General features: G+C 42.4%; 1 protein-coding gene across 2 annotated transcripts in view; it reads left to right on the top strand.

The window, feature by feature from the left end:
• The window catches only part of ERCC6 (ERCC excision repair 6, chromatin remodeling factor), a 77,802-nt gene extending 53,740 nt beyond the window's left edge, over nucleotides 1-24,062 (top strand). Inside the window, exons 9-21 of one of the 2 annotated variants that reach the window (XM_007080027.3) lie at nucleotides 668-838; nucleotides 1,287-1,463; nucleotides 6,084-6,200; nucleotides 9,713-9,808; nucleotides 12,256-12,471; nucleotides 13,170-13,280; nucleotides 13,687-13,806; nucleotides 14,234-14,328; nucleotides 15,997-16,142; nucleotides 16,228-16,935; nucleotides 18,671-18,875; nucleotides 19,462-19,540; nucleotides 20,905-24,062. In XM_007080027.3, coding sequence (XP_007080089.2) covers nucleotides 668-838; nucleotides 1,287-1,463; nucleotides 6,084-6,200; nucleotides 9,713-9,808; nucleotides 12,256-12,471; nucleotides 13,170-13,280; nucleotides 13,687-13,806; nucleotides 14,234-14,328; nucleotides 15,997-16,142; nucleotides 16,228-16,935; nucleotides 18,671-18,875; nucleotides 19,462-19,540; nucleotides 20,905-21,324 — 2,661 coding nt within the window. In that variant the 3' untranslated portion in view covers nucleotides 21,325-24,062. Of the gene's footprint in view, nucleotides 1-667; nucleotides 839-1,286; nucleotides 1,464-6,083; nucleotides 6,201-9,712; nucleotides 9,809-12,255; nucleotides 12,472-13,169; nucleotides 13,281-13,686; nucleotides 13,807-14,233; nucleotides 14,329-15,996; nucleotides 16,143-16,227; nucleotides 16,936-18,670; nucleotides 18,876-19,201; nucleotides 19,541-20,904 lie in introns of those variants that run through there. The other variant, XM_042960102.1, reaches the window with a different exon arrangement.
• The last annotated feature ends 491 nt before the right edge of the window (nucleotides 24,063-24,553 follow it).

The raw sequence follows: 24,553 nt of genomic DNA, 5'->3' as shown, positions 1-24,553 counted from the left end.
GGATATATAACATACCCTACCTAATCTGTCTCTAGTTTGTTTTCTGTTTTTGCCTGTCTGAAGGTGAATTTATTGTTTCTCTCAGGCATGACTGCTAGTCTGGATCAATGCAGAATTCCAGGGTCAAAGCCTTCCCCCTACAATTATGGAAAGATTGTCCCTTTGCTACCTTAAAAAAAAAAAAAAAATCATTGCTTTTATGTCCTTTTCTACTCTCTTCTCTCGGATTTCATGTTTTATACTGGTAGAGCTCCTGGATTTGTCTTGTCTCCTTGGTTTTTCTCTCATTTTCTTTTTCTGGTTTTAAAATAATCACTTCCCATCCTCCTTGTTGATTTAAATTTAACAAGGATTGACATGGAAGGATATTTTAGAAAAATAAAAATTGGGTAAGTGTTTACATATTATAACTTTTTCTAGTCTTCTTTTGAGGCTCCCCCGCTTAATAGTAGATATGGCAGTCTGTGTTTACCACTTACAGATTAATGAAACATAAAGTAAACTTCCAGTGCTAATAATGCATAATTGTGTATATTATGTTTGTATACATATTTTAAAAGTGCATTAGATTATATCATGATTGAAAGGTTGCCACTCAAAGAGTAACACTCATTTAGCTTATTTAAATGAGCTTATTTAAAACTGGCTTTTCCATTTTATATTTTAGGAGAAACTAATTCGAGATATTGCTCATTGTCATGGCATTTTGATCACTTCTTACTCCTACATTCGGCTGATGCAAGATGACATTAGCAGGCATGACTGGCACTATGTGATATTGGATGAGGGGCACAAAATTCGAAATCCAAATGCTGCTGTCACCCTTGCTTGCAAACAGGTATGACCTTTTATAACTGGGGGATTTCCAGGTGAAAAATAGTGTTTAATTGAGAGTAACACACTTAGGGGCTTTGCATAAGGGATTTGAAATACACATTTTGCTTTAATGCAGAAAATTCTTTATTCTTGCCCATTATCATGTTTTTAAAAATTCTAATTGTTCACATTACTAAATGTCTCTTGTAGGGGTCATTTGTTAAGATGTAACCAAACCTGACTCTGATCTGTAGTATTCAGCTTGAACAATAAGAAAAATTCTTCCCTATTTATTTACATGTAATTGAAGAATTAAAATTGCATAAAGTGTCCATGTTTTGGAGATGACTAAAATGATATGTAAAAGTGTTAAAATTTAACAGGATTGCATGGGAGTATTTTGGGGTTGGGATGGTAGTCATCCCTTGGAAAGTGAATTTAATAAAAAAGTGTTTTCTTTCCCGAAATAGTTCCGCACCCCTCATCGCATCATCTTGTCTGGCTCACCGATGCAAAATAACCTCCGGGAGCTGTGGTCGCTCTTTGACTTCATCTTCCCAGGAAAGTTAGGCACGTTGCCTGTGTTCATGGAGCAGTTCTCGGTTCCTATCACCATGGGGGGATATTCAAATGCCTCCCCAGTACAGGTAATGTATTGGGCAGGTAACACTTCAGGCATTTTACTATTTAAATGTGCCTACTAAGTACTATACTTTGTAGCCAAGTCATTCATAATATAAGGGAAATGGCCAAGCTTATAAACCAGTATCTGCCAAAAATCACAAAATCATTTGTGCTTGATAGCATATATTTTTCCAGATGAGTTTTAAAAACTCATGTAAAGTTTTCAGGAGCAGTCAGAATTATGAAACAAGGATGAATCAGTTCTGGACAGTATATAATTTAGTATATTTACAAGGTAGTGTAAAAGCTTAGAAAAGGGGAAGCCAGGGAGGATTGAGTTGTTCAGAGAGGACTTAATGCAACACTCAAGTGACCCTTAACCTGATTCTGGGAAAACAGGCTAAGAAAAGTGAGGGCATTCTATTTATTTATTTATTTATTTATTTATTTATTTATTTATTTAATATAACTTATTGTCAAGTTGGCTAACATAGAGTGTATACAGTGTGCTCTTGGTTTTGGGGGTAGATTCCTGTGTTTATCACTTACATACAACAACCAGTGCTCATCCCAATAAGTGCCCTCGTCAGTGCCCATCACCCATTTCCCCCTCTCCCCTGCTCCCCCCGCTGCCAATCAACCCTCAGTTTGTTCTCTGTATTTAAGAGTTTCGTATGGTTTGCCTCCCTCTAAGAAGAGCGAGGGCATTCTAGATTAGGGCAGCAATATGAATGCAGCCACGTTATATGGCCACAGGCAGTGAAGAGACATGCCTGATTGCACTGGAGATGCTTGTGAGATATATCACAGGGAAGGTGTGGATGCCAGAAATGGGGGCCTTGAAAGGGATGCAGGCAGAGGTGCTCAGGCAGCAAAGAGCCACAGAAGGTATCCAAGTAGGAGGCTGAAAGGAGGTTGCTCTCGGAGAGTCACCCAGGCTGCAGATGGTTGTGGGAGGGAGGCTGGCTTTGAGGGACCCTCAGGAATCGTTAGGAGTGAGGGTGATGAGGACCTGGGTCTGGACTTGGGCAGTGGTTCTTAGGAGGAAGGTGAAGAGCAAAAGCTCTAAGTGGCATCTTTGTAGGCAGAAGAAACAAGATGTGGGGGCCGACAAGATAAAGGAAATGGAGCGGACATGGTGAGCTTGCTGCAGCAGACCCTGAGGTTTTAGGTCTGGGTGACTGGGAAAAGGGAGTTGCTCCGAGAGGAATGTCAGGAGGCTGACCTGAGGGCAGTTTGTGGCACTTGGAGGCAGGCTTCGGCCTCGGTGAGGAGCAGGGTCTCTGCACAGACCTCCTGTGGGACTTGTACCTGCCAGGTCATGACTGACCCAGAAATAAAGCCATCCACCAAAAGAGACATTTACGTGTTTTAAAATATTTAGAGAAAGAATTTTAGCCCTTTAAAATTAGAGGATTGTTAAAACCATTTTAATACCTTTTACATTTTGAGATGGAATGACTTATAACTAACTTTTATAAGAGCCTTCTTCCTCCACTGAGTTCTTGTTGTCCATCATTTATACCATTCTCTTAACAAATTTTTACTTTGACATAATTTCAAACTTAACAGAAAGTTGCAAGAATTGTAAAAAGAACTGTTATACTCTTCACTAGATTCACCACTTGTTAGCATTTGCTGACATTTTGCCACCTTTGTTAGGTCTTTCCTTCTCTCTCTCTTCCCCATCTCTGTACATGTGCATGCAAATTTATACTGATTTGTGTGAATCATCTGAGAGCAAGTTGCAGACATTATGCCCTTTTCCTCCAGATCCTTCAGGGTGTATTTCCTAAGAACATAGCCACAGTAAAAACATCAAAATCAGAAGGAAATTCAACACTGGTATAATTCTGAGGTGTAGTCATTCACATGTTGCCAGTTGTTCCAGTACTTTCCCTGCTTAGTCCTCCTTTAATCTGCAACAGTTCCTCTGTTTTTGTTGTGCCTTTCATGACTTTGATAATTTTAAAGACTATAGGCCTGTTGTTTTGTAGAAAGTGCCTCACTTTGGGTTTGTCTCACATTCTCTGTGACTTGCGTTTCTCAGTTCTTCACATCTGGAGGCTCATGCTGTTGGTCTGTCCCTTCATTGGTGGTGGTTGTAGTTGGTGGTGGTGGTCTGATTACTTGGGTAAGGTGGTATTTACCAGATCTCTAAACTCTTTGAAGTTAACCACTTCCTTCGGAATTAATAAATCACTTATGGGGAGAGACTTTGAGACCTGTAAACATGGTCTTGTTTCTTCTTTGAAGGCCTTGTTTCAGAAGTTTGTGTACTTCTCTTTTTTTCTCTTTTTTGGTTATGAGGTCCTTGGGAGCAGAGGTGTTGTTTTTACATTTGCTTTTATACGTCCATGGTTGCCATCAATTACTGAATCCCAAGAAGATAGTCTGTCAGCAGATAATTTATTGTGTCAGGCTGGGGCTAAAATGATGAGAAGTGGCTGGCAACCAGAACCTTACCTTGAATAGTATCCACTCCAGTGGTGGGTGCACAGTGGGAACGTGATAAACAGATGATCGTAGTACAGGGTAATGAGGACTGTGATCAGGGGAGATAATGCAATATCAGAGCTTGTGGGAGTCAAGAAAGGCTCCCTGGGAGAGAGAGGATTATGCTAGGCTGAGGAAGGTGAGGGAGAAGAACATTAACTGCCAAGAATATGGACTGCTTCTTGGATTTGCATGTTAATAAGCTTGTGCAGGGATTTTAGAACTGAAAAGAACCTCCTCATTTCTTGCTCAAGGTTATTGAGACTTGGTGGTTTGGTGACTGGCCTAAGGTCACTCAGCTCTGGAACAGGCAGAACTGGGGAGTGATGATCACTCCACCTTGACAGGAGTAGGAAGGAAGCACGGGCGTGCTCAGCTAGGTCTCCATTTTCCATGGTACTAGAGAGCTGGGAGGGATAGTTAAGAGAAATACAGTTGGATCCCCACCATGTATGTTTATTCACAGAGAGACAGAGAGGCAGAGGGGGAGTAAATATAGAATCAGCTTTATTGCATGAAGCACAGGATAGCCTAGGAAAGTTGCACTGAGAACATGGCTTGACATCCAGGCTAAAATTGGGTTTCTTGGTGTTCCTTGCTCTCCCATCTCCACCCCATTCCAGAGCTTTAGATCTTTCTTTGAAGAGAGTTGGGTATGAAAAACAGACCCATCCCCAGCCACTCTGAGGTCTGACCCCTGTGAGTTCACCACAGTAGGCCAGGAGCAGGGAGGGGTGGGGGAAGGAGAACTCTCCAGAGGGGTGGACAGACAGAAGAAAGAGTGGGAATGAGTAGCCAGGCGATCCACCAGCCCAGCCCTGGTTTTCCTGAATCATCATCTACTCACCCATGCTTCTGGAGATCAGAAATGTGGGTAGAGGTGGGGATGTGGGGACAGTTTCCTTAACATAATGTATATATTTTTAGGAAGAATTTAAACCGTGCACTTGCTTCCTTGGTGGGACTATAATGTCATGTTAAATTTTGAAATTTATCATCTCTGTATTACAAACAATAATATGTTCCTGATCATCATCTTCAGGGTAATTTTTATCAGTGTCTGAATGATACATTTATGAGGTTACCTGTAATTAAAAGTTGTTTATTGAACTTGTTTGTTTATTGTCTACTATTCCAAGTAAATCCTGTTTTTATATTTATATATGCCCATACACACAAGATACGCACACATACATGCACGTAACATGTCTACAGACTTGAGTAAGGTGTTCTTAGGGACTTTTAAAATGTTTTTTACATGTTACTTTTTCACATGAGTTTTTCTGTATGTATTACACAGTCATACTCTTTTTATTGCCCTTCATTTTGCAGCTAACTCTGTTAAATTTAAACTTTGTTTGGAATTTTTCTTGTTTCATTAAATAGTCCTCCCTACTAGGTTGTTAAGCCTATTTAGATTTTTCCAGGTATCAATAATTTATTGAATTCGTTGTTTGCCTTTAAGTGAATTGCAGAGGGAGTGTTTCCCGAGCTGTGGGTCTTTGTTTTTCTACATACAGTTAATACCCATCTCATGTGGCTATGCTCCATTACAGAACCATATGCTCTGTCTTAGGCTAGAGTGACCTTTTATTTCTGGGATCATAGGGCTTTTCTTGAACTTACTCTCCTAAGTCCCCAGTGGGCAGTAATCTCAGCTTATTATCTGGTTGCTCCCATTGCTGCAGCTTTCCCCCAGAGTTAGCTTTTGATCTTCAGTCTTGCAGGGCAGCAGTTTCTTTGTTGCTTTTGGAGAATGCAAGATTATAAACAGAGATTCATTTGAAAGCTGTTTTTTCCCTAGAGGGTAGTCGAGAACCAAACCAATCTCTACTTTAAGGTCTAACTATATAATAATAATTAAAGCAAAGTATGGAGGAGAAATAGGGCACAGAATTACCAGTTCTTTTTTGTAAATTTGATTAGTCAGTTTTTTTTACTGATGAGATCTTATGAAATCTGCCACCTAATGGAATGTATGGAGCTTATCCTAATTTTTCCAAACCGTTTTCCAGCCATTTCCAGCCACTTTTGTACAACCAGAGGTCATTAAAAAATTTTGTTTTAAACATGGGAATCAGTTGAGAGGTAAGAACAAATGTATTTCTTAAACATAAGTAATTGTTAACCTTTTTCTCTTATTAAAGGTTAAAACTGCTTATAAATGTGCATGTGTCTTACGAGATACCATAAATCCATACCTACTGCGGAGAATGAAGTCAGATGTCAAAATGAGCCTTTCTTTGCCAGATAAAAATGAACAGGTCTGTAAATCGAGGAGTTACCAAAACATTTCTGAAGCGTGGGTGTACCTCTCTGTTTACTTTTCATGCACAAAGTTGGCGAGGCTAACAGGTGTGGTCGCTGGTGCTGCCGGGCTGCTGCTTTACGTTTGTATACATCTGTATGTGACAGGTGAGCCTGCTGTGTCATCTGCCCTCGGCAGGACTCTTCCTCTGTCCACAGGCTTTGCTCTTTTGCTTATTAACACACATATTCCTGCAGCTGCACTTGTAAACTTCTCTATTTTCCTCAAGCCCCAACTCATTCTTGCCACAAATCATAGTAGGTGCCAGTCACATTCCTGGGAGATAGCAATGAACAGAGCAAACGCTCACTCTCATGGAACTCACGTTCATTCTTGAGGAGGGGAGATAGTCATAGGTAAATATGTCACATGGCAGGCAGCAGTAGTGTGGAGGAAAAAATGAGCAGGGTAAGGGGGATGGGGTGAGTAAGGGCGAGGATTTGGGGAAGGGGGCTTCTTGTAAGGGATGGCTAGCAGTCTCCTCTCTGGTAAACGGACATTTAACAGAGGCCTAAAGAAGGTGAAGGAGTGAATCATGGAGTTTTTGGAAGAAGAGCATTTTAGGTAGATGGAAGTGGAAGGGCGTTGGTACCTTCAAGGAAGGCATTGTGGCCTGAGGGCAGGAAGAAGGATGACAGTGGTCAGAGGGAGAAGTCAGATGGCTGGCCAGATCAACAGGGCCTGCTGGTCACGCTTAAGACTGGATTTTACTGTGAGGGAGGAGGTGGTTCACAGGGAGATACTGAGCCAAGGAATGATGTCATCTGACTTAGGTTGTAAAAGGGGCATCCTTTTAAAGGCCATCCTGGTGGTCTGTTATCTCCACCAATGACTACACCTTCTTTTGAAAGTAAGTACATTGTAGATTTCTCAGTGTTGAAAATATAAAAGATCTTGGAGATCTGTCACCAAGGCTTTTCTATCCCTGCCTCTTCCCTTCCCCCAGACTTATTTCCAAACTCAGCCCTTGATCTTAGCATTCCCCTTGCAGGTCTCTCTTTCCCACCAGTGTCTCAGGCCACAGTGCTCTGTTCTTTGTCTAATTCCGAATCCACCAGTTGCTGTGCTGTTTTATTTGTCCTTTTTCATGCTTTCACTTCTTTGCTCTACATCCTCCTAAATTAATGCAGCCAGTGTCTGTCTTGTTTTCCACCATTGATTGGCACTCTCCTCAGTATTGCATAGTGTTGCTGGATTAGTTTTTCCAAGGCTCATCTTCCTGCCAGTTATCTTCAATGTCCCTCTTCCCATCAAGAATACCTGATTTAGCTTATTTGCACCAATTTATTTTTGCTGTGGAGTCCCAGAATGTGTCTTTTTTATATTCCATGTAGTAGCCAAAGCAAATCACTTCTTGTTTTCCAAACATGAGCCACTTGTCTTTCCATGTGCTTGGACGTTCCCTCTTCCTGGAGGTTTTCCACCCCACTGCATCCACCCATCCCACACTCCAGCAAACCTACACACAGGAGTTTTAAGATCCCACGAGGCTCTTGACTAGAATTCCTTGAGGTTGGGACTTTGTCTCACCCATCTTAAAATGCCACGTAACACCTAAAACAGTGATTTGCGTACATGAAGCATCTGGTGAATAATTTGTTCAGTTAACTTTGTAATTAACAGGAAATGCTTTTCCCTGTTGCCTTTGTATTCAAAGGACTGAAATATGAGTTTAAGAAATCAGGAATTACATATACTCAGGTTCATATTTTAGAAAGATTACTCAGGCAGCATATGAACGCATTGGAGGAGAAGGAAAATGGAGGCACAGGGATGAGTTAGCCGGTCCTTATAGAGTCTGAGGGGAAAGATGAGTCTGAACCAAGGAGGGGTTTCCTGTGTAGTTGATGGGATGGATCTGCTGCCAGAGGCTTCAAAGGACAGAACATGGAGGAGACAGCTGACGAGTTTAATTCGGGTCGTTTGAAGCACCCACGAAATATCTGCCTGCTTAAAAGGCAATTATAAATGAGTCTTGGGTTCTGAGGAGAGTTCTAGGCTGGGATGTAGTTGTGACCTCTGAGCAGGGAAGGGGTGAAAGTTACAGGCAGGGATGAGTTTGCCTGAGGCCCATGCACGGAACGAGAAGAGAAAAGCTGCAGTGTTGTGGAGAGGGTATCAGGAGGGACTAGCCAGGAGGATAGGAGGCCTACGTAGAAAGGGAGGAGGTAGGGTAGGGGAAATGGATCATGAGGTCTAGGGTCCCTGTGTGGCCGGCTGCCAGGAAGTTATTAGTGACCTCATCCACGGCAGTTTCCTGGTGGATGTGCTCCAGGCTTGTGCTGGGTCCAGGAGAGGATGTGGGGATGGTGATTGTACATAATCCATTCAGGCAGTTTTCCCCCTCAGATTTTGGAAAGTGTAAGGTGGTGGAGCACTGTCCTAAGGAAGAGGAGAGGGTTTTCAGATCCAGTGTGAAGGTCAAAGGGTTGCCCCGATTGCAAATAGGAAGCTGTTCTGAGGATAAAGGAAAACCAGGTGAGGTGGATAAAGTAGATCAATTTTAGGAAGTGAAAGTCAGGGAATCATGACTGATAGCTTCAGTTTCTATTTTTGATGTTTTGTCCGTTTGATTGCTTTTAAGTAGAGGTTGAGACAAAGGTGGGTAACAAAGGTGGGTAGGTGGGAGGCTTGGGGAGAATGAGGAGTGTTGTCACAGTTGTTCTAGGTTTATAGAAGGTGCTGAGTGGGGAGTGCATAGAGACTTCCCCTGGAGACCAGGAGCAGGAGTGGCAGGACACTGCCCCGATGGGTAGTGTTCTTCAGCAGTGCTCAGTACTTTACCAGAAAGGATTAGAGAAGGCAGGTGGTTGAGTCAGTCTTCATTTGAAAGTTTACAAGGCAGACATAGTGGGTGGCAAAGGGGTAGCTGAAGGAGAATGTCTTGTTTTAATGACTAAGGAATAGTGTCAAGCCATGAGGTGGCGGCAGTGGACGTGGAAAAAGGAGGATTGAGAGGCAGAAAATCAAGGAATGTTCTGGCATGGAGTAACAGGCACAGTTGGGTTGGGAGAGTGGGCGAGTCTGGTAAACTTATGGACCTGTGCTTCCATCTCCAGGAAAGGGAACAAGTCAGGTGAGGGTAGGGTCCCTGTTCAGGTCTACAGAAGTGAAGGTGGGAGCGGGGCACAGGTGGTGACATGGTCTGAACTCTTGGAGGCTAGGATGCAGGAGGCTCTGTGCACCTGTCCCTGAACTTTGTTGTGGAGAGGAAGCCAGTCTTCAGGGACTGTTGGGAGAGTGGGTAGGAATCTGGAGGTGGATGGATGACAGAAATGGAGGGGCTGATGTAAAGGGGTGACTATGTTTTTGTTCAGCTTGAGATGTGGCACAATTTTGGCTTTTTAAAATAAGAAGTACATTGTTAAAATTGTATGTGTTGTGCTTTTTTAATTGGAAAATTTTGTTGATATTTTAATTATTTTCATAGTTTTTAAAAAAAAATTCTCTTTTTTTTCTCCCCTATAGGTCCTATTTTGCCGTCTTACAGAGGAGCAACTTAAAGTCTACCAAAATTTTATTGATTCCAAAGAAGTTTACAGAATTCTTAATGGAGATATGCAGGTCAGCTAAATAATGGAAAGTAGAGAAATGAATTGTGGAGCAGGGAAGCAGGGGAGGAAAGGAAACTAGGACTAGTCAAGGGTTCATGGTTACCTCTTAGGAACATTCGGGTGTTCACCGTCACTTAATTCAAAGCCCTTCCAGAAGTAAGAGAACATACAGTTCCATTTGAGCATGCTTCCTTTTGCCTGTATTGCAGCACGGTTACACTTGAGCCCCACGTCTCGTGGTCCAGAAGAGTAGTGCCAGACACAGGGTCTGTAGTGGTGAGTCCTGCAGGGATGTCTGGTCCTTTGCAGAAAGCAGGGAAATGGCCCTGGACTGCTGGGGTTAGCAGGTGCATGAAGGAAGAATTAGGATTATAAATGTTTGTGTGAGTGATAACATTTTAGTTACTGGCAGTACTCAGCAGTAGATGGGGGTAAAGGTCTATTCAATAAGCATAGTGGCTTTATAATCAGCATTTAGTTTGAAGGTCCATATAAACTGTTCAATTTCATTGTGCTTCAGTGTCCTAAAGTGTGAATTGTGTTTTGTTTATTTGACACTTAAACTTCCTTAGTCTTTGGTCTGTCCTCCTGGGAGGTACAGCTGAGTGGCAAGCACCTTACTCTCCAAAACACACTTCCCTGCTTATACACAGAGGTTGACAAAGAGATGAGAATGGGTGACGGGCTGCCCGTGTCCTGTACTGTCTGCGTGCTGTTTCTTCCAGATGAAGTCATTTCAGTTCTTTCAGCGCACAGTTTCTTACTTCATCTGTCTTTGGCATCTATGGGAGGTTCTTCAATCATTCACATTTATTCATCTCTCCAAAATCGTCCCTTAACTTAGCTTCGTGTGCCTCTGAATTGGGAAGCCGTAGGTGGTCTAGATTAGCACCAACCCGTAGGTACACAATGCCAGCTGCATATGGGATTTTAAATTGTCCTAGTCACATTAAAAAAGGTAAAAGGAAGTGAAATCAATTTTGATAATGAATTTTATTTAACCTGATGTATGTATCTAAATTGTCATTTTAATACATAAACATTTTAAATTATTAATGAAATATTTTACCTTTTTTTAAAACTACATCTTTAAAATTGGATATTTTACATTTGCAGCACATCTCAATTTGGACTACCATGCTTTATTATTTTTTTAATTAATTTATTTTTGAGAGAGAGAGTGCGAATCAGGAAGGGGCAGAAAGAGAGAGAGGATCCCAAGCAGGCTCTGCACTGCCAGCACAGAGCCCGATGTGGGACTTGAACCCATGAAACCACAAGATCATGACCTGAGTTGAAACCAAGAGTTGAATGCTCAACCCACTGAGCCACCCAGGTGCCCCTGCACTAGCCACACTGTGTGTGCATAGTAGCCCTCTGTGGCTTGTGACCACTGTATTGGAAGCACAGATCTAGAGGCAGACGGGGAGTTACAGATGACTGGAGGAATTTTGACAATGTTCCTGATTTGTTCAGATTTTTTTATTGTTTATTTTGTTTAACTGTTGTTTGCTAGTTAAAACTACCATTGTTGACTTCACTTATGGTTCATCTTTTTCTACTTGAGCTTTTATACTCCTGAGCTTGATTTGAGTCATACTCAGAAAGCTGTGAAGGATGCCCTTCTGCTGGGAGCCTGGAGGGCAGGCACTCCTGGTCTCTTCTTATGCCCTTCTGCTGAATGAACCACATGTCTTTCCCATTTGCATATTTTCCAGGCAGACACGTTTTCTGATATTCTAATATAAAAGTAAATGGAACTTGGGGCGCCTGGGTGGCTCAGTCGGTTAAGCGTCTAAACTTTGGCTCAGGTCATGAGCTCATGGTTCGTGGGTTTGAGCCCTGTGTCGGGCTCTGTGCTGACAGTTCAGAGCCTGGACCCCGCTTCAGATTGTGTGTTTCCTTCTCTCTCTGCCCCTCCCCTGTTCGTACTCTGTGTGTCTCTCTCTCAAAACTAAATAAACATTAAAAAAAAAAAGTTAAAAGTAAATGGAACTTCAACCTCTGACTCATGTTCAACTGCAGAACTTTCAGTGAGGTGTACTTAGTAATATTTAAATGCATTTGTTCAGTCACCTGCCCGATTTCTCCAAATTTAGATGGGCATTTATTTATTCACATAAAAGATGAGTCAGTTTTTATATGCTGTGAACTGCATACCTTTTTTTCTAGTGAGAGAAAATAAATCATCAGTAAATTAAATATGACCAGTAGATGTTCAGTCCAATAGGATGTTTTTGTTTCTAGAGAACTTACTTACCTTAGCAAGATAGAAGATGAATGAAGGTTGATTTCTTCCAGCTCCTAATATGCTGTGGATGTGGAGGAAGCTAAGAAACTGGTGAAGAATTCCTTTTTAATCTGTGTTACATACTGAATATCATCCTTCCCTCCCTTTCCAAGCGAATGTTATTTAAGTGGGATAATCCAAATGCACGTAATTCTTTTATACCATAGATTTTCTCTGGACTTGTAGCCCTAAGAAAAATCTGCAACCACCCTGATCTCTTTTCTGGAGGCCCCAAGAATCTCAGAGGTATTCCAGATGATGAACTAGAAGAAGATCAGTTTGGATACTGGAAACGTTCTGGGAAAATGATAGTAGTTGAGTCCTTGTTGAAAATATGGCACAAACAAGGTCAACGAGTATTGCTCTTTTCGCAGTCAAGACAAGTGAGTATACAGACCTCATACAAGAAACAACAATTCTTTAAGACTTAACAACCAGTAATTTTAAAAATGAGATGTAATTTAAAATAATGATTTTAAAAGCAAATTCACCCCCTGATACTAAGGTGGAAAGCCTACAGATCTCTTTGGGAGCTTGGATCTTTCTCTAGAGTTGGTGCCTAGAAGTTAGCTTTTTAAAAAGGTTTACCAAAGGGGCGCCTGGGTGGCTCAGTCAATTGAGTGTCTGACTTCGGCTCAGGTCATGATCTCATGATCCGTGAGTTCAAGCCCTGCGTCGGGCTCTGTGCTGACAGCTCCGAGCCTGGAGCCTGCTTCAGATTCTGTCTCCCCCTCTCTCTCTGCCCCTCCCCCACTCATGCTCTGTCTCTCTCTGTCAAAAATAAACATTAAAAAATTAAAAAAAAAAAAAAGGTTTACCATGTGATTCTAGGGTGTGGGTAGGTTTGGGTCTGAACTCAAATAGATGTCCTGCTCTTTACAAAACTGAGAAGAATTAATAGTAGAGAAATACCAAAAATACTCTTGTAGTAAGTATTATATTTATCTGCCTCAGAGCAAGAAGCCCCTTTTAATTTAAGCCTGTTGGGGAAGGTTTGACTGTTTAGAGAAATGTGAGAGTACTCACTGCAAGTGTATTTTTGATTTTTAAACTCTTTTCCCCTCCCCCCTCTCCCAAACAGATGTTGGACATACTTGAAGTATTCCTTAGAGCCCAAAAGTATTCTTACCTCAAGATGGATGGTACCACTGCAATAGCTTCAAGACAACCACTGATTACAAGATACAACGAGGTAACCAGTGTATATAACAGTAAAACCAAGTAGTGCTACTCCGTGCAGAGGAAGGAAGGAGAATAGCTTCACTCACCTGAGCCATGCGTACATGGGGAATAGGCAGTGGGTAGGGACAGACTTACTGCTTTAAACTCTGTGCATTTCTGTATTTTGTGTATGTTTGTGTGTCTAAACAAAAAATGTGTATTCCTTCTTGAAAAGCCAACTCTGAGATATTTCTAATATAATTGATACTAAAAGTAGGAGTTGTGGGATGAGATCTTGACTGACCCACGGTCTCCAGGACATAACCCATTTTTTGTATCGGGAAGAGGTTTCCATGTATAGAGTATGTAAAGACAGAGGTGAAGGGCTGTAACTAGTCTTAAATGAGCATGCTAAAAGTTGCACATCTTACCTCTAGGACACATCTATATTTGTGTTTCTTCTGACCACTCGGGTGGGTGGCATAGGAGTCAACCTGACGGGGGCAAACAGAGTCATCATCTATGATCCCGACTGGAACCCAAGTACAGACACACAGGTAAGGGAGTGTATTAGTGGCATACAGGTGAGTGGCCAGCACTTGGGAGTGTCCTTCAGCGCCCCTGTCAGCTTCTGCATGGAGCTGACATCTTGGTTGTTGCCCAGTCTTCAGCGTGGAGGAAGATACCGTCTGGCCTCACAGACAGGAAGAGTCTCCAGCAGTTTATCTGTAACATTCATCGCTACACCTGGGGTACAGAGAGAGAGTGCAAAGTTACACACATTGTTTTTCAGGTGGAGATGGCTCCGTCTGCCTTTGTCACCTGCCTATTTATCTTCCTTAATAGGCCTTATATATATTTTAGCATCAGTAGCCAAAATTTTAGCTTTGGCAGGGGAAGGAAGCAACCGGCTGTCTCTCTTTTCTTTTGGTAAGTGCTCGTCATTGGGAAGGGTGCTTGTTACCATGCATCTCTCTGCTGCAGGCCCGGGAGCGAGCCTGGAGGATCGGCCAGAAGAAGCAAGTGACGGTGTACAGGCTGCTGACTGCAGGCACCATCGAAGAAAAGATTTACCACCGGTCAGTACAGATGGCTGCTCGCTCCTTGACTGGAGACTGCTCTCCCCGCTGCAGCGTGTGCAGGATGTAGATCTAGAAGTATGCCTCCAGGGCTTGGAGCTGGGAATTTTTTTCATCTATTGCTTTAAAAGTCTTTTCATCTTAGAGCAATAGTTGCTGTAACTTAAAGGATATGTGAGGGTTTTGGGGGTTTTTTTGGTTGTTGTTTTGGTTTTGTATTTTTTCTTATTAAAGTAAGCTCAGATGGCTTATTTTGAGTTTTTAGAAAATGTCTTTGGGGTGCCTGGGTGGCTGTCAGTAGAGCATGCGACTCTTGATCTCGGGTTCATGGGTTCAAGCCCCACACTGGGGATGGAGTTTACTTAATATTAAAAAAAAAAAGTAAAAGTCTTTGAACCTGAATGTCTTTGTACCTTATTAAACATCAAGGACTGCTTATGTGTAAACTTCATGTTAACTGTTATTTAAGAGAAACGTACCTATCTACTATAGTGTACCATCTTTTTTAAAAAATTTTAAGAAGTGACAGAGTTGAAATACATACTGAAATTTTCACATAACATGCAGGTGTGATCAGCGTGGTGTAGCCTGGTTCAGATGCCCCTGAGAGACAGGTTGACCAGGATACCTGTTTCTTTTTCCATCTCTCTCTACAATGAGTAGGGGTTTGGGCAAAGGTCGCTTTAACAGTGGGGTGGAGATACTGCCACCTTCTCCCCCCTCCTCTGCTGAAGACTTTATTCTCAAACTGTATCCCAGCTCTTAAAGCAAGGCTCCCTGCTTTCTACCCTGCACTGGGTTACTGCCAGATAGGTATGTGTTCTTCAAGTCCTTATTCTTTTTTTTTGTAATTTTTTTAATGTTTATTTTTGAGAGAGAGAGAGAGACAGAGTGTGACTGGGGGAAGGGCAGAGAGAGAGGGAGACACAGAATCTGAAGCAGGCTCCAGGCTCCAGGCTCCGAGCTGTCAGCACAGAGCCCAACGTGGGGCTCGAACTCATGAACCGTGAGATCGTGACCTGAACTGAAGTTGGACGCTTAACTGACTGAGCTACCCAGGTGCCCCCTCAAGTCCTTATTCTGAGAGGGCTGGAGATGAGCTGAGTCCTGTGAGGGAGAGCGTCCTTTTAGAGAGACATGTTGTAGCCTGGGTGATAGGGGCAGGACTGCTTTGTGGGGACGTCTGGGCAGGGGTGATGATGGTGTGGAGCTTCAGCATAGAGTGTGAATCAGCAGGCGGAAGTGGGTGAGACGGCTTCAAGTACAAAGCTCAGTTAAGAGAGTTTCCTGAATGCCATCATGGAAGGGTCCTGAAGAGGGCAGGGCCGGGGACCTGCCAGGAAGCTGACTCCTTCCATTTCAGAGAGGCTGTGAATCACATGATTACATATAGAAAAGTGTTGTCTGACATGTGATGAATCTTGGAGGTTGAAAAAGCTCACTGGGTATAAATAATATGATATTCTTTGTATTTCAGATTCTATAAAACATGGGAGACCATCCAATGTTTTATGTACTTTCTGAATTGTAATTTTCCAAGGCAAGAAGTTTGGGTATTATTTAGATATTTGTTCAGCTGCAGTTATCATATCAGTCATAGTTTTATAATTAGGATTTTGAGGCACGGCTAAGCATTGTTTTATACGAGTTTAATTTTTATCTTTTTAGACAAATTTTCAAGCAGTTTTTGACAAATAGAGTGCTGAAAGATCCGAAGCAAAGGCGATTTTTCAAGTCCAACGATCTTTATGAGCTGTTCACTCTGACAAGCCCCGATGCATCCCAGAGCACTGAAACAAGTGCTATTTTTGCAGGTATTACATAAAGTAACTTAACTTAGAGTAATAAATCACGGCAGAATTATGTAGTGTAACTTGAGTGTGCTTTTCCCCTTTATAGGAACTGGTTCAGATGTTCAGACTCCCAAACGCCTTTTAAAAAGAAAACTTCTGCCAGCCTTTGGAACAGACCCTAATGTTTCAATGTGCAAAAAGTGCCCTGATTCTAATGCATCTGCAAATGATGCCACATCATCTGAAGAGAAGTCTACAGCAACAGGAGCTGAAGTAAATGCAGTAACATCTGATCAAGTAACATCTGATCCTTTGAAAGATGCCCCTCGAACGCCTAGAGATCTGACTGGTGGTGATGGGCCTGGAGAAGAGACGAGTGCAGTGTCTAGACCAGAGGAGTCATCAGTGATTAGTGGACATGGGGAATGTTCAGATTCTCCAGGAATCAGCAAAATGGATGGACTGTCTAGTGAAGAAAGCATCCATGAAAAACAAGGTCTTTCTGACAAAAGAGAAAGCTGCCAGGCTCCAACAGACCCTCTTCGGGAGAATAAGCAAACGGAAAATAATTTTTATAAGCACAAATCTAAAACAAAACATAGTGCACCAGAAGAAGAGACCCTGGAGCACCATCGCAGGCTGAAGCAAAAGCCTAAGGACTCTAAGCATCGCAGAGATGCCAAGTTTGAAGGAACCCGAATTCCGCACCTAGTGAAGAAAAGGCGGTACCAGAAGCAAGACAGTGAAAATGAGAATGAGACCAGCCAGCAGAGCAATGACGATTATGTCTTGGAAAAGCTTTTCAAAAAGTCAGGTAATCTTTTTGCTGAATGTGCCACAGGTGTGCTAGGAACAGAAGATGGGTAGGCTCTTTGTAGCAGTAGCAGCCATTACTCACAGGGCCCAATGGGCTCTCAGCTGGAAGTAGTTTTTCTTCTAAAATTCAGATTTGGAATATAGTGACATTTTGAAAATCTTATTCATCTCTCTTTTCTGAAGACCTCAAAGAAATTGAACCTTTGGGGAACAACAGTACTTGACTTACAACCACATACAGGAGGGGTGCAGTGCTTTAAGTAGATTTGTGTGACCTGAACACTAATAGGAAGTTCCTGGACATGCTGTATTTATGTCATTTTCCAGCACAGGAGATTAAAGTAACCGTCATAGGGGAGAGGCAGGGACGTGGCCAGAGGCAGGCACTCTGGAAGTGGGAATGCTGATCACTAATATCGAGGGAGAACAATCAGGAAAGCAGATTCCACAGTTGCTCAGGACCAGGGAGGACAGGCAGTCCTGCACAGCGTAGTCATCCCTGGGAATGTTGTCTTGTTCAGGTCTCTGCAGTCATCGCGTTCACAGTGTGATGGCCCGAGTGACCAGAGATCACCGTTTGTGGGTATCAATTCGGGAGGGCAGGTTTCTGTATGGCATTTCAGAAGGAAACCCTCTGGGCCTCCTACCTTCTATTTCTTTTCCATTTACTGGTCTGTTTTCCTAGGAAATGATCTCTTTTGTTTAGTTTTCAAGTTTATTTGCATAGAGGCATTGAAAATGTTACTGTAATTTTTTAGAAACTTGCTTCTGTTTCGAGACAGTTGCTCCCTTGTCATTTCTAATTTTGTAGATTTCTGCCACACTTTTTTTTCGGTCAGGTTAAGCTAGTGGTTTGTTTGTGATTTTTTTTTTTAAATCAGCATTTTGATTTATTAATTAGGTCTATCGTTCTCTACCTCATTAATTTTTGCTTTTATCTTTATTATTTTCTTCCCCATGCTTCCTTTTTTTTTTTTTTTTTTTTCCTGCGTTTTGGTGAGTTTTTTTTGGCTTAATTTTTATAAGACTGACTTAGAAATTTGTTAATTCATTTGGGGCGCCTGGGTGGCTCAGTCAGTTAAGTGCGTGACTCTTGATTTTGGCTCAGGTCATGATCTCACAATTGTGAGATCAAGCCCTGAGTCAGGCTCTGTGCTGGGCGTAGAGCCTGCTTAAGATTTTCTCTCTCCCTGTCCCTCTGCCCCTCCCCACCTCGTCTGTGCATGTAGGGGACAAGCCCAAGGGTACTCTCTCTCTAACTCAAAAAGAGAAAAATGCTTTTTTAAAATAAAAAAAGAAATTAATTCATTTTTATTCTTTCATTTTTATTGATACATAAATATTTAAGGCTATGAATTTACCACTGATAACTTCATTAAATTCTGCTGATAAGTGGCATTTTCATGATCATTAGTTTTTAGAAACTCTATAATTCTGGCTTATATTTTTACATTTTTCCCTTCAGTAAAGAATTAATAGACGGTTTTAAAAATTTCCAGGTAGCAGATATGTTGAGGGTCATTAGTAATCCCCACATACCTTGTAAGGTGGTGATGAAGGTGACTAGCAACAGCATTTATAAAGTTCCTGGGTCATGATAGTCAACTTGGCAAATGGCAGCTAAAAATGTTCATTGTTTTTCCTCCACCCACACACAAGACTAGCCAATATAGAAGAAAACATATTGTGTACAAACCGGAATAACACATTACTGTTTCCTTTGTTCTTGCTAGTTGGTGTGCACAGTGTCATGAAACACGATGCCATCATAGATGGGGCCAATCCAGATTATGTGCTGGTGGAGGCAGAGGCCAACCGAGTGGCCCAGGATGCCCTGAAAGCGCTGAGGCTCTCTCGTCAACGGTGTCTGGGAGCAGTGTCCGGTGTTCCCACCTGGACAGGCCATCGGGGGGTTTCTGGTGCACCAGCAGGAATAAAGTAAGAGATTGCTGCTCTCCCATGCATGTGAGGTGGCCAAACCGCCTAGGCCAGGAATAAAGCCAGGGCAGGCGTGGTAGAAAGTCTTGCAGGGAGGGGTTGGGTCAACCAGATTTGCATGACTTGGGGAAAAACATTTATAGTCTTACGTTCTTCCTCACACTGTCTCCTGCCTTCCAAAGCTGAGTTTTCAGGGAAGGCGGCATGATCTGTTTTGCTCAAGAGAGATGTTAAAAATAAGAGATACAGAATAATAACTAAACTTAAGATGATTAGCCAGTGTTCAGCAATCAGTAACTACTATGCTATTCGGTTCATTTGTTCAGAACAATCTTTCTACCTGGAATTTGTGGGTAGTTGCCATCACTTGTTGAACAAGATACTGAGTGGTTCTTACTTGAGATGCAGCTGTGACTTCCCAGGAGAGCAACGTAGAAAGACTGAAGGGGATGAGCATCATGGTTATGAAAGAGTAACCATGAAGAAGAAAATTTTCCAGCAAAAGATTAAGTTTTGGAAGGGCATTTTCATCTCTAAGACCACAGGAGCAAACATTTCATCTACTGTGGCTCTTTTCCTTATTTAGGAGTAGATTTGGTCAGAAAAGGAATTCCAACTTCTCTCTGCAGCATCCTTCTTCAACATCTTCAAAGGAGAAATGCCAGGTAATATGATAGCCTGTCTGCTTTTCGTGTGTGAGTCTTAATTGATAGAACTGCTGTGAAAATTTAACCTGATTCAGATGTGAAGAAAATCGCTGGCATAATGGCCCCCAGTATCTGTGTTGTATGCTCTGATTAATGAAGCACTTTCATGTGAAACTGAAAGGACCAGCCAACTTTGTAAAAGACAGTCTTTAACCCAAATCTACAGCAGAATCTCTGTTTTGCCCTCAGAAAGTTAACACAGGGATAGAGGATGTGGGAGTTGCTGCCCCTGCAGCCTGCTCCGTTCGGTGGTGACGTACCAGTTCTGGAGAGCCCTACCCTCTAATGTGAATGTTGAGAAAACTGCCTGGAATGTTGTTGTAATTTACTAGCCACTAGAACCTTGTGCCCATCTCTCCCTGTCCTGTAACCCCCGGATGCCCTGAGTGCTTCACTGAGTAAAGACTGGACCAGACTCTATCATTCAGTGCTCTCTTTGGTCTTTGCTAGTTAAGGGTTATGTTACTGATAAAAGTTGAAAACTCCCCAAGTTCAGACTCCTGTTTCAAACTTAAAAAAAAAAATTTTTTTTAATGTTTATTTTTGAGAGAGAGAGACAGCATGAGTGGGGGAGGCACAGAGGGAGACACAGGATCCGAAGCAGGCTCAAGGCTCTGAGCTGTCACCACCAAGCCCGATGCGGGGCTCGAACTCACAAACTGTGAGATCATGACCTGAACTGAAGTTGGGTTGATGCTCAACCGACTGAGCCACCCAGGCACCCCTCAGACTCCTATTTTAGATTAATATGAACACGTGTAGAACAGGGAACGTTTCTTTGACTTTCCATGTTCTGTTCTTTTAGCAATAGGGATGTGAAAAAGGTTAGATTTGTGTTGTTGCTCTAGGGAAACTCACATGAGGTGTAAAGTAGGAAAGAGTCAAAAGATTTAAAAGTGAAGAGAAGGAAGTGCAGCTCTATGATTGTTCTTAGCCCACGGTGCCTGGATCAGGGTGGGCTTGCGAGGAAGGGCAGGAAAAGTCTGCACAACACGCACCTCCTAGAGCCGGCTTTCCCACCGAAGGGAGGCTGCAACCCCTGCCCCCTGCCCATCCCCGTCCTCTTACCACACAGAAAGGGATGGAGTGAAGAGTGTAGTTTGGGGGAATTGGGTTTTTAAAAAAATGGTATATAATGGTGGGTGGGTTTCAGTGCTTGACATTCCCCCTGCCCCTTTTTGTTCGATGCCATCTCATTCTTTCCTGTCAGCCTCACTACCCTGGGCTCTAGTATTTGCTTATGGCTCCTCAGTGTTTTGGGGGAAGTAGTAGGAGCATGAATTAGAAGCTGGCATATCACTGCAGTGGTCTTCTTTCTCCAGGACGGCGTCACGAGAAAGGATGGAAAGGATAATGCTTGTGAGCACTTCAGTGGAAAAGTGGAAGATGCAGAGTCTTCACCCGGGGCCCTCCCTTCGTCTTCACTGTTGGCTAAAATGAGAGCTAGGAACCACCTGATTCTGCCAGAGCGACTGGAAAGTGACAGTGCGCACCAAGAGGCATCTGCTCCGCCATCTGCCACCACGGAACACGATGATCTGCTGGTGGAAATGAGAAACTTCATTGCTTTTCAGGCCCGTGTTGATGGCCAGGCCAGCACTCGGGAGATCCTGCAGGAGTTCGAGTGCAAGTTATCAGCCTCACAGTCTTGTGTCTTTCGAGAACTATTGAGAAATCTGTGCACTTTTCATAGGACTTCTAGTGGTGAAGGAATTTGGAAACTCAAGCCAGAATACTGCTGACATTACTTTCTAAACTTTCAGTTGACTTTTCCTAATGGAAATTTCTGGTTATTAATCCTATAACTAATAATCATGTTTGTCAACAGAAGTTGGCTGCATTTGATGTTTACTTTGAATGATATCTACCTCATAATTTAAAATTTCAAGGAAGAAGACATTCATCTCCAAAACTTAAAAGTTTTAAAATTACTTGGGTTGATATTTTCATTTTGGCACTATGAATTATGTTCTAAAATCAGGGACCTGATAGTTAATCTTTGGATTGCATTTGTTCCTCTACCCAAAAGATGCTGTCGGGGAGCACATTACTGCTCGTTTAGATGTTTGTAGACCAGAAATCTCAAGAATTCTTTTATTGGTGCTAAAAACATGTCTTATATTCATTCAGACCTGTTCAATAAATTAGTTCATCAATATCTGGTAACAGATACTTATTTTGGGGGCATAGGTTTTAAACATTTAAACTTATTTGTTACCCATAAAAAATGAGATTTGGTGTCTTATGAATATATCTGTCTCATAGTCTTCCTTTTAAGGTACTGTTAAATCAGCAGGCATTTTCATTAGTAAAGTATGAAATAGCTTGGTAATAAATAAGACCTATACTTGCAGAAGGTTGTAGTGTTACTAAGCTTATGTTGGCTTTACTTTAAGCCAAGTGCATCTTCTTCCCCCCTATGGGGACTGTCTTTTAGGAATATAAAATGTGTTATCTTAAAAAAATACACAAAACTTTAAGCAGAACCAAAAGTAAGTACAAATGAAACCACCAACATACACGTGCACGCAAATGTCATTCCAGACCACAGCCGATATACCATGATTACTGTGTAGTGACCACCCTGGCGGACTGCTCCCTCTGTTCACATGCCGAGCGGTAACTTGGAGCATTTTTTATTTTATTTGTTGTTTGCTTTCTGAGGATGCTGATTACTTTGTGTTAGGCACCGTCGTTCCCCTTGTGTGTTATCTTCTGTCCAGCGGTTTTCATCTGTCTTTGTGCTTTGCATTTGCTGTGACTCTCCTGCTCCAGAGGTTTGCTTTGTAGCTGTTTCCTGGCCGTTGTGATGGTGTTGTTCTGATCCTCTGTTTTCTTAGCCTTGATTTTCTCGTTTCCTGCCCTTTGTTTTATCATCTCAGCTCTGAAATCTTGTTTTCTTAAGTTCGTTGTATTGCTTGCATTTCTTCTAGAGCGGTCACAGTGCAGTTTGTTTCTTGGATTTGTTTTCTCTGGCCTGCTATATTTCCTGTCTGCCTTTTCTGTATCAGGCTTGCCTTCCTCCTATGCCATTTCTTTACATCTTGCTTCTGCTGCAAGAGAGCCGCTCTGCCCATATCTGTATGTTCTTCCCTGTGGCGCAGAGGGAAGGGAAAGGACTTGGGTTGGGGTTCGGGAGAGCCTCTGCTGGGCACCACACAGCCCTGGTTGGAGGATTTGCATTTTACCTCTCTGGTCTGAGGTTCTGTTTGATAGCCTGGGCCCAGGCATCCCTACCCGTAGACAGGAGATGGCAGAGAGTCATTCCCGCTAGGATTTTCTGCTTTTTTAAAAAAAAAAAATCTGTCTTATTCATCTTATTCTGTTTTTAGAGTGATTTATATGTTAGAGGAAGAAGATGCTATTATTTTCTTTAGTCTGCTGTCTTTATCTAGAAGTCATAGATGGGATTTTTAAACAGCTCAATAAATCCTGAACTTGAGAATTTGGCTCAGAAGGGAGTTAAAACTCCCTGGGAAGTTCTGGGAAGAACTGGGAAGTTCTTTTTTTTATTTAATTTTGTAATAATCAGCCTATAAGAAAACTACTTCCCCCTTGTTCTTTGATTGAATTTAGTTCACTCTATCTTTCTTGTCTGAGATCTGAACTCTGCTGAGCAAGAGAAGTTGCAGCCTTCTTGTCAAGTAGAAAATGCTATCAAAAGGGATGATGCAGTCAAAGCAGGGTGGTCCTCACTCCAGTTCTTGTCTCAGCACTACCACTGGCATGCTGGGACCTCGGGCAGGTCGCTGCTCTGCCTGTGTCTCAGTGTGACATCTATGAACACTGTCACCATGCCTCCCAGGTGGACAGGCTTAGAGGACGATGCTCTAAGGGTCATGATTTTAATAATAGTAACTTATTCATTTAGATAAAATCTACTTTTTGGAACTTTAAAGGCTTTGTACAATGTAGATAGGTTTAATGTATTTAACATGTTATATTGGTATCAAGCTATAAAATTTTCTGTAATTTTAAAACTTCCTTAATTTATACATGAATATACTATCACTGTGTAAAAAATTTCAGGCAATACTTTGTCTCCTCACTGTTCTTGCTCCTGTCCCAGAGATAAGTACTGTATGTCGTGTGTATTCTTCCAGGCTGTGTCCCAGGCATTTATAAATACCCATGGCAGAGACTGCTGCGCTCATGTGCATTTTCCCCTTTTCCTTTACTGACAAGATTTCCTGAGTTTTACCTGGGTACGTGACTACTCAGCTGCAGACTTGACTTCCCGGCCTCCCTTATAGTTAAGTGTGGCCCTGTGACTGGGCAATGGGATATGAGCAGAACTTCCAGATCGGGCCCTTAAATAAGGGACTGGTGTACACTCTTCTTGCCGAGACGTCCGGGGGACCTTAAGCAGTGACATGGGATCGACATAGGTCGTGTGTTGAGGCTGGAAAAGCTGGCCTGCCAGCCTTGAACTGCTTTCTTTTTACCTGTTCCTTAAGAATAAAATAAATTCCTGATTTAACCGCTGCCTTTTATAGTCTGTTTATTACAGCCTCCAGTTTTGTTTTAGGTATGTGATCTATGTAGATGGGATTATGTCATCCTTTTTGCAGCTAGCTTTTCATTGAACATTATATGCAAGATATCTTTTCATCCCTACAATTATGGCTTTACCTTCATGGAACTGCTGGTTTAAAACTTAGATTTTTTTCAGGGTGCCTGGGTGGCTCAGTCAGTCGGGTGATCCCAAGGTCGTGGGATTGAGTTCTGGATTGGGTTCTGCACTGAGCATGGAGCCTGCTTAAGATTCGGGGCGCCTGGGTGGCTCAGTCAGTTAGGCGTCTGACTTCAGCCTGGGTCATGATCTCGCAGTTCGTGAGTTCAAGCCCCGCATTGGGCTCTGTGCTGACAGCTCAGAGCCTGAAGCCTGCTTCAGATTCTGTGTCTCCCTCTCTCTCTGCCCCTCCCCTGCTTGTGCTCTATCTCCGAAAAAGAAATAAATATTAAAAAAAA

The sequence above is a fragment of the Panthera tigris genome, chromosome D2 (genome assembly GCF_018350195.1).
Source record: "Panthera tigris isolate Pti1 chromosome D2, P.tigris_Pti1_mat1.1, whole genome shotgun sequence".
NCBI lineage: Eukaryota > Metazoa > Chordata > Mammalia > Carnivora > Felidae > Panthera > Panthera tigris.
Note: the sequence above shows the minus strand (reverse complement) of the source record. Positions and strands in the feature narration are given on the sequence as shown.